Source organism: Manacus vitellinus, unplaced genomic scaffold, assembly GCF_001715985.3.
Source record: "Manacus vitellinus isolate BGI_N305 unplaced genomic scaffold, ASM171598v3 scaffold_120_pilon, whole genome shotgun sequence".
NCBI lineage: Eukaryota > Metazoa > Chordata > Aves > Passeriformes > Pipridae > Manacus > Manacus vitellinus.
The window spans coordinates 429423-439409 of NW_021938898.1; the positions used below are offsets into that span (position 1 = coordinate 429423).

Here is a 9987-nt window from a genome sequence, read left to right on the forward strand (position 1 = left end):
TGGGGTGGGAAGCAGCTTCTTCGTGCACATGTTAAATCTAGTTGGCTGTTACAGGAACTTTTACTCCTTTATTTAAGGAACTGCTCTTGTCTCCTGCTCGAAATCGTGTGCAGGACTAGCAGGATCCCCAGCTCCATCCAGCGTGACCATTCTAGTGGTTACAGCCATCGATTTCTAAATAATTCCCTCTTCAACTCCCAAATATTTTACCCCTTTGTAATTAATTTATATTTCATTGGAATTCCTCTGCATTCAAACAGAGAGCTGGCACAGCCCCACAGTTGATTCCTACGCCGGGAGCTGGCGCTTGGTAAATAAAGCAGAGCGTGTGGAGCCAAGAGCTGGCAGGAGGGAAGCTCGCAGGGAAAGGGGAAGGAGAATCTCCTGGCAGATGTTTTTAACCTCGGAAGTGCTCACAGTGTCGAGCACCCCCAGGGGTTGTGTCTCTGCTCATCTCCCGCCCCAGGTTTCTGCCCTGGTCTCCCATAGATCATCTCCAGGGGAGGTGACGGGCTCTCCATCCGTTTTTCATTGCTCTTGGATTGCCAGGCGTGTACAAGGGCTCTATTGTCAGGCTTTCAGACCCCTTTTTACCCGGCAGTTCATTCCCTTCAGTAATTTATGGTGGGATAAGTAGGCCTGGGGTGGCTGAGCACGGATCAAGCGCGCGTGTCCCAAGTGCTTCCTCACGGCTCCTGGCCACCAAATTCCCCCTCAGACGCCTGGTGGAGGGCTCCTGGGATGGATGGGAGGTGGGAATGCCTACCCCAGGGAGCTTTTCCTCCTGGTGCTCACGGAATTTCTCTTCCAGGTGAAAAATGCAACCAACCAAATCGTGATGAACTGCGCCGACATCGACATCATCACGGCTTCCTACGCGCCGGAAGGGGACGAAGGTAGGGATGAGGATCCTTCCCATTCCAGGTGTTCTGGGAGCTGCTGCCAACGGCCAGCGACTTTGATTCCACTGTTACATAACATTTGATAAGCTCAGAATTCCTTATCTCACTTCCTCACTGCCATTTGCATTACGTTAAAGAGGTTCCCTCAAGCCTCCCTGAAATCTTGATGGGACACCACTGCAGGAGCTGGGAAGATGCACTGATAGTTATATTTGTCAAAAAGTATAAACCTTTAATAGTGTTTATTAAGCAAACATAACTGGGAACAAGCCAGAGGTATTTGTTCTGCTCCACTGTGCCCGAGGGTTGGAGGCAAAGGATGTTGGGCTGGTTTGACACTGTGAGCTGACACTGGTTTGAACGTGATCTGTACCTGTGGATTTGGGAATATTGACAAAATCCATGACAGGGATTAGATAAGGAATGTATTGATAACACCCTGCAGAAGGAAATGGGGAAGGATTTGGGAAGTACAGAAGACACTTAGTTGTCACTTAGCAGGATGTTCTGAGTGTAGGGCAACAGGGAAAAGGGTGGTTGTGTGGAGGAGACAAGGATTGGGATCCAGCCCAGTGGGAGGCTGGAAGTTCCTGGGGAAATGGGAGCAGCAGTGCCTGTTGGTAACACTCAGCTGGAGTCATTGACTTCCCCAGCTGCATTTTGAGGAGATTTGCAAACACAAAAAGGGTTTTAGCAGCTGAAGCACAAAATGAAGGAGGTGTGCAAAATAAGCTCCATGAATGGTCTAACAGTGATCAAAGCCTTCCTGTTTTTTTTTACTGGAGCATTTGCTTTTTCAAGCCCAGCAGCTCTTTGGAAGGAGTCCCTGCCCGTGGCTTTTGAGGTCCCTTCCAACCCAAACCATCCCGGGGTTCCGAGTGGACTGTCTGCAACAAGTCTTTGCATTTAAATGGCTTTGACTTCTGTTACTTTTGATATAATATTAGGGCAAGCAGAGGGCTGTCTGGGTGCAGCAGAGGTGAGGAAGTGTCCCGAGGAAGCAGCTTTGGGAGGGTGTGTTTGGAAAAGCCCAGCTCAGCTCAGGAAGCGCCGGCACAGCCAGAGGGAAGGGAATGACTGAGGGGCCTGGAGCTGGGCCACCCCATCCCTGCAGGGAGAGAGTGGAGAGCTGTGCCCTACGTGCTCTGGGTTGTACCCTGGCACTCCAACGTTCCCAGCCTTCCCCAGGGAGCTGGCTGGGAGCAGGGTGTTGCCAAGCACTGCTGGAGCTATTCCTGATCCTGAGGAAAGAGGAGATAACGAGGGGTAGTAAGAGCAGAGTGCACCTGGAGTCTGTTCCCTGCCACAGGCCCAACCCCCTGGGAATGGCTTATTTTACCACTGAGAAAATGAGAATAGAAGGGAAAAGTACCTGGGAATTAAAATCTCTTGCCAGCCAAATCAGAAAAAAATACATAAAATAGAGAAGATCTTTTGTAACTTGAAAGTATTAATAGTTGAGCTCAACAGAGACTTAAACCAAAGGGTGCTGGAATTGAGTTTCTGTGGCTTAAATTCCTTCATTCTGGTTTTTTTGGATAGCCCTGAGTGTGGCTCTCTGCACACACAGGGGTTTGAGTGCAGCACTCAGGCCCTCACAAGCTGTGCTGTCATAAATGCTCCAGGTGTGGCCTTGCTGCACGTTCACTGTAATTGTCCCCAGGCTTCAGGGGGTTAAAACATATCTCTGGGGTTGGGAAGGTGCCAAGCAGTGTAATGGCTTTGGGAGGAAAATTGCATGGAATTGGCAGGGTGTTTGCTGGCACCTGTTGATACAGCTCCAGTCAGTCTCAGTAATGCTCCTATTGTGCCCAGCTTTGGGATGGTAATTGTATAACTGCTCTCAAAAAACTCGGGATGAAATGTGGTCCAGGGAAGCCACAGAAATATCAGCCACTTGGTTGGGATTTAATTCCTTAGGTGAGCCTGCTACCAGCTGCCTGGAGAGTGTGTGTGAAAAGGAGTGAGAAGTTAGGGGTGTTTCCTCCTTTAAAGCTCTTTAAATCTCCTTTAAAATTCTTCCCTAGTGGAGAATTGTTACCTCTTGGTTCTGTGTCTCAGTGGGGGAGAATTTGTCTCACTCTTGGCTGCAGTTTGAGAAAAGGTAAAAGATGATCAGTCACTCATCTCCTTTCAAGTGTGATTATGTCCCAAAAAGTAGGTGTGGGGAAAAGATCCCTGTCCTTTGTTTCAGGAGGTGATCTGTTGATTTTTGTGCAGAATAGTTATTTATTTTCCTAATAATTCTTCCTAATCCTGAGTGGGCTCCTTGTCCCCCTGTTCACCTTCTAGAGGTGGATACAGCAGAGGGTAGGACTTGGCCTTTGGAATTTTAATGCAGATTTGCAGGGAAATCAGATTATTGCCCAACATTTGTCTGGAAGCTGAGGGAGGATCTGCAGCTTTAAAGTCAAAGTAAAGAATTTTGCTGTGTAATCCCCCATCCAGCGAGGAACAGACCAGGGGGGGGATTGATTACTCAGGACTTGGGAGCAGAAAAATCCTGTTTCATCATCAAACTGGTGCAGGGATTTGTCAAGTGGGGGTTGTGGATTTGCTCTGTGTGTGCCAGGAATTCTGTAATGGAACAAAGCTGCTCCAAACACCAAGTTTTCCGTTGCTGGAGCTGCTCCTCCCACTGATTATAAGGAGTCATTGGGATTGGGTTGGGTTTTTTTTTTCCCCCAGAAGCTGTTTTTTAGCATTTCTGCTGCATCTTTGGCTTTTAGGTGTGCACGTGCTGCACTGCCTGTGTCCAGATGGTTGCCTTGGCTGAGCTGAATGAGGAACTGCAAAGACATTCCCAAGCAAGTGGAGTTTGAAGGGATTGAGTTTCAGACTCGCTGAATGCGAAGGAGTTTGAGCTTCCTGTGAATGTCTCCTCCAGGCAGCTGTGAAGTTGTGATGGAGGGAGTGAATTAGGTTGTCTTTGGCTTGGAATCTCCTCAGATTTTGGGGGGGATCTAAAGCAGCTTTTCAGTTTTAGAGGTGCTTGGAGGGCAGCAGTTGGCAGCTCCACGTAGGAGATCCCAGGCAGCAGGAGCGGTGTTTGTTCAGCAGGAATAATAACCCAAAGTACAACTTTGGGTTGTACTTCAACCTTTAAGAGGCTTTAGGGCCAGAACTCATTCTTTTGGCCTTTCCCTTCCCACTGTGGGATGCTGGTTACACCAGAGCCTCAGGTGGTGTTTAAAAAAAGAGACAACCCCCAAAAAACCCTCCCCAAAAATCAGCAGTACTCGTGGAGAGCTGAGTATCTCTCCTCCCTCCCTCCCTTCTCCTGGCATTCCTGCTGGCCCTGCTGAGCAGCCAAGTGCATCAGGAAACTGCCTCCACAAGGGGAACAAAAAAAAAGGCACCTTCCTGCTCCTGGTGGTTGTGTGGGAATTCCAGTGGAAGGAAGGGAATGGGAACATGAATTCCCACCTGGGGCCAGGTGGCAAAGCCGACTGCTGCTGCTGCCTGTGACAGTCTGGAGTTGTTTGAACCAGTGGTGAATGTTTGTTTGTTGTAGGAAACTTCACCTTCATCCTTTTTTCTCTGGAGAGGACTCGATGTGACAGGGGTTTAATGCAGGTTTTTAGGGAGAGCTGGGCTGCCTTGGCCTGGAATATCTGATGCATGAGAATATGTTTTAGGATTTTACAGGTTGAATCTCATGGAAAGGGCTTGGAAGCATTAGGGTTCCTGGGAACTGGGGGACAGGGAGTGCTGGGTCAGCACAGGGAGGGTTTAAGCAAACAGTTTAATTTGCAGTAGGGAAGCCAGAGTGCTCCCAGCCCCTGCAGCTCCCCTGGGAATGCAGGGTCGTTAAGCCACCATACCTTAATTGCCTGTGACTTCTCCATGCCATGGATCGAGGGCCACTTGAAAAAGTTCCATCTTTCCTCTTGGCTTCGAGTCCAGATTTGCCTTTGCTTGAAGCCCTTGGCTGGGAGCCACGACTGGAAGTGACAGAGCCCAGGAATTGGGATCAGTAATCGATGGCTCCCTCTGGTCACTGTGCAGCTGCAGGAAGTGCTCTGTGGCAGGCCTGGGATTTATTGCAAGAGCTGTTGTAGAATTTGAAGTGCAGTGCTCCAAGTTCTGGGGTGCAATTTTTTAGGCTTTTTTTTTCTTTTTTTCTTTTTCCCCCCCAAAAAAACCCACGGAGAGCAGCAGCTTTTGATTTTTCTCATGCAGCTCAGCCCAGACTGTGCACTAATGTGCTAGTGATTAACTTGCAACCTTGCAGTGCCAAACTCTCCAAAGTTTGCAGGCTGCCAAAACTGGGCTGTTCTCTTCAGGAGCTTTTGTATTCCACTGGTAGGAATTCACACAGCCCTTTGCTGCAATCACATCTTTGTTAGAAGCAGTCCTCTTAAACTCGAACAAAAAGTATTGTTGATGGTTTTCCATGGGTCTTTTGCTCTGGATTAAATTATTGGCACTGAGTAGTCAGTTTAAACAACAACAAAAAAAATGTAGCTTTGAATCTTTCATTTATGTTCTTTTGCTTTGGAATTTGATGTGTGAGGAGCTGCTTTGAGTAAGAAAACCCTGAAGGCCTTCACCTCCTAACCCTGGTGATGTTCAGCTCTGTCTTTCCTGCTACAGGTTAAAAAGCTCACAAAGTAGCAGAGCTGCAAATTCAAACACACTTAAGAGCACTTCACATTTGGGAGAGGAGGAGGGGGAAACTTGATATCCATTGTCAACCTTTGGCAGAAGCTGCACATAACACACATTCCTCTGCACTCCTCAGTTTGGGGAGGTTGGAGCTCTGCTCCTGAAATCCTGCTGGGGTTTGTCTCCCCTATCAGATCCTTGTAAAAAAGATAAAAATGTTTATGGTTTGCTGTGGTCCTTTTAAAAATCCACTGGGGGGGGAAGTGTTGCTGCATTCCTGAGCTGATCCTTATCCAGCCTCTCTCAGGTGTTCACTTACCCTCTGACCACAACCTGCAGCTCGTCCAGCAGCAGCAGGAGCCCTCCAGGCTCCCAACTTCCCAGCAGGAATCCAGCCAGTCCTTCCCTCTGACCCAGGGCACCCACATGCTGCTGCAGAACAACAGGTTTGTTGTCTGGTGGACTCGGGCTCAAAATTCCTGGGATCTGAAGGATGGAGTCAGCAACCAGCTCCTCTCTGCTGCTGGAAACCCACTTCAGATTAACACCTTGCACATAAGGACTGTTCTCCTGAAAATCTTCCTTTTCTGCCTCAGTACCCCCAGAGTTACAAGAAGAAAAACCAAACCCTTATTTTTGGTGCTCTTTTCCCAATGTTTCCTGGCAGTTGGGTGTCCTTGGCATGGATTCTGCTTTAAATGCTCCATCTCATCCCTCTTAAAGTTGATTTTCAAAATCTTGGAACTCCTCAGCACGGATCAGGAGTCTAAAGTTCTTCTGCTTGATCCTGTGGAGGATTTTTTCCCCCTGCATTTGTTTCTACTCTGTATTTTTTGCAGCTATTTCTGTGTTATTTGAGCCCTGTCTGTGTCCTGCACCCCAGCACGGTGGTTAACTCAGATTAAACCCTGAGCAGAGCTCAGTGAAACCTGTACTTAAAACTAATTTATTCATGCAGCTCCTGCATTTATGTGCTCTGGGAGCAGGGGTTTAAGGCTGAAATCACACTATTCCAGAATAAACAGCGCTTGAAACTTTAGAACAATAAAAGCACGTTTCCAGTTCCCTTTGTCACTTGTGGAACAGCTCAGCTGAACATCCTGGAGTGTGCTGAGGCTGAAACCCAACACCTGGGTGCTTGGAGTGATACCTGAGTGTGGAAAACAAGTCCTTTTGTGACTGAAATTGTTGTTGCAAACCAGCTTTGTCATTCAAGAAGTCGGTTGAGTGGCAAGTTTTCCTTTTAGGATGAAAAGCCTGTTGTTGTGTCCAAGTTTAGCAGTGGAAGATGCTGCTGCAGAAACCATTTCTCAGCTGCTTTGGAGCAGATTTAAGGTTCTTAAAGATAATTTCTCAAGGGTTTTTGCAGTGGTTGAACGACACAGGGAGCAGAACTTGCAAAGTGAGGTCCTGCATAGCTATTCCAGGTTTTTTTGGCTTAAGGATCATATGGATCCACATCATGTTGGAGGCAGCAAGTGGGACCTGAGTTAGGAAGGAGGAAACAACACCAGGTGCTCTCCCCTGGCTCTGTGGAGCTTCAAGACACTTTAATTCTGGGGAGGTTCCCTCCCTCTGTCTCTCCAGCTTGGCCTCATAGTTTGGATGTTTGCATCCACAAATAGTTCCAGTGCTGTGTAAATACCAAACTGCTGCATTTTTGGGTGGATTTGGGATCCCTTTGCTGAGCAGGACAGGAACTCCAAAGGTGGACTCTGCTTCTGAAGTCACTTTTTAAATAAAACCAACACTGTGTTTTATTTTGTGGTTAAATCCAAGCAAACCACCCCCCCTCCTGCCCTGCTGTGGAGATTAATGTGCTTTTCCAAGTGAGAGCCACAGATTGGGTAAATAAATCCTAAGCATCTTGTTTGGGATAATTATTAAGAGTCGTGCTGCAGTGATGGAAGTGTTTAATATTGAGGGGAATTTTGGTGCAATATTTCACCATTTGTCAGGATTGTGGCAGCTGTTCCCAGCATTCCTGGTGTCCAGATACTGTTCTTGCTGCAGGTTTATCATTTATCAGCTCACCTTTCATTCCTGGGCTCGGCAGAAGCTTTCCCTGCCATGGAATTCTGAGCATGAGGGTGTTCCTTTGCTTCCTCACGTTGAATTATGGATTATTCAGAACCTCCATTGATTTGCTCTGGAGCTGCAGCATGTTGGGTTCAGCTGATTCAGTGAATTTTAAATGTTTTATTATTCTAACCTAAACGTTCCTGAGTACAAACCCCTCTCTGGGGCAGCCTCTGACCAAGGAAATGTTTTCTGTTCCAGAGGTTCACGCCACGGGGTTCAACTACCAAAACGAGGATGAAAAGGTTACTCTCTCCTTTCCCAGTACCCTGCAGAAAGGTAGGAGCCATTCCCCTGCTTCCTGCTGCCTCCAGCCCTGGGTCTGAGGGGTTTGCACTTGGAAAAGCTGGAGTGGGACAACTCTGCCTTCCCTGAAGTTCCCCAGTGAGGGTGTGGTGCTCCCTGTGGATGTGCCCACCCTGGGTCACTTTGGGAGCCTCTGGAACTGGAAATGTTGTGTCACTGAGGGTGGTATTTCCTGCCAACACCTGAGGTGGCTCTGATTGTTTCCCTGCCCTTGGGAGGCAGGAGCTGTTCCTGTTATTCCTCCTGAGCTGTTCCCTCCTGAGCTCATTGGAATTACTGCAGGATTTTCCTCACCTTCGATGTTTGGATTCTTCTGCAACTGCTGCAGTTTCTTGCTCTGAGGAGCCCGTGGGTTGAAACAGCTCCTCAGTTTAAATCAAGCAGTTTTATTTCATCTGGGTAAATACAAATAGGAAATTCTGGGATGATCAAGCAGGAATGTTTGGTTCTATGGGATCTTGGCTGCTGCTCTGGGCAGGCTCAGGTTTCCCCTTTTGCACTGAGACATCAAGGGCAGAATAAATCCTGAGACTAATTGACTTATGAGCTTGAGCACTGCCACAGCTCCATCTTGGCTTTGTAGTGGATTCCACAGGATGCCATTATTGCTTATATCCTATATTTGTGCCAACTTTAAAGTGAGGATTAGAGGATCAGACTTTGGGAATGGCTTAAGGTTGGTCTCTCCTGGTTGTGCTTTCTGCTTAGAAGGTGAGACTGAGCCCTGCAGCAGCCTCTGGTAGCAATCCTAAAAATCTGTGGGGAGCCTGGCTTTGCTCTCCTGGAGTTTATCTGGGGAGAGTGGAGGGTTTGTGGGGGGCTGGCACGGGAGGGACGGAGAGGAGCCAAAGGGACCTGGTGGTCCAGACCCAATCCATGCTCTGTTTGGCACAATCCAGTAACAGCCCCCCCCTCTGTTTGTGTTGCAGGGACAGGGACACTAAAGATAGACTTTGTAGGGGAGCTGAATGATAAAATGAAAGGTTTTTACCGGAGTAAATACACCACCCCCACCGGAGACACCCGCTACGCTGCTGTCACTCAGTTCGAGGTATGGGCTGCACTGCTGCTTTCAGGGGGGATTTATGCCTGGAAGAGGCAAAGGCACAGTTCTCCTGCCTTTATCTCTCCCCTCTGGGTGAATTTCATTATTTTTTACTCAAATTTAAACAGCCTTTACGCTGCGGCCTCGGGGTCAGGAAATTGGGGCTGTGCCAATCCCCCAGGCAGGGCTGGTGCTGCTGTGGGATGCATCCCAGCCATGCAGGAGCTGCAGTGCTCGGGAACATCTCATGATTTAGACATGCTCAGATACCTCTTGAAACCTCCTTTTGTGAAGCACTTTAATCTTTCTTTAACGGGGCTGCTGTGTTTTATCTCCCCGACATCCCAAACGTGAGCCACGGCCCGGCCCTGTTATGTAAAACCCCACCAAAATGGCAGGATTTGACTCCAGATTGCAATTCCAGAGTGATCCTCCTGCTTACATAAAGCAGGCAGCCCTTCCCTGCCAGGGGCAGAGGGTTTTTTGGGAGCGGGCTGATGGAATATAAATAGGTGGTCGTGTGTGCAGGGCCTGTGAACGCCTGGGTGCCCTCTGTGCTTTCACATGACTGAGCTTTGCTCCTCTCATGACTCTGCTAAATTTCCCTCAGACTGTACAATTCCATCAGAGCACAGAGGCCTTTTCAGCTGCTTTTATTTTTTCAAGCCGAGGGTGAAATAAGAATAAAATGCTCTGATGCAGAGAGGTCAAGAGTGTCTGTGATTCACCCACTTCTTGCCCCAAAATAAGCTGAATTTGTGTGTTTTGCTGCCACAATCTCCTGTGATTTATTTATTTAATGCTCTTTTTTCAGGCTACTGATGCTCGCAGAGCTTTCCCTTGCTGGGATGAACCTGCTATTAAGGCAACATTTGATATTTCTTTGGTGGTTCCTAAAGACAGAGTAGCTTTGTCAAATATGGTGAGTCCTTGATGTGCAAATAAACAGTGTTTTAAATAAAGCTGTGATAACACCAGCTGCTTAATTGATAATTAATAATGTGTCTTGGTAACAGAATTAGGAATACAGGCTGCCTTGCTATTGCT

At 47.9% G+C, this 9987-nt stretch overlaps 1 protein-coding gene across 1 annotated transcript in view; it reads left to right on the forward strand.

Annotated features, from left to right (window-relative positions):
- Positions 1-807: 807 nt before the first annotated feature.
- The window catches only part of LOC103754792 (puromycin-sensitive aminopeptidase), a 25625-nt gene continuing 16445 nt past the window's right edge, over positions 808-9987 (forward strand). Inside the window, exons 1-4 of the mRNA XM_029965855.1 lie at positions 808-896; positions 7791-7868; positions 8825-8946; positions 9755-9862. Coding sequence (XP_029821715.1) covers positions 839-896; positions 7791-7868; positions 8825-8946; positions 9755-9862 — 366 coding nt within the window. The 5' untranslated portion in view covers positions 808-838. The remainder of the gene's footprint in view (positions 897-7790; positions 7869-8824; positions 8947-9754; positions 9863-9987) is intronic.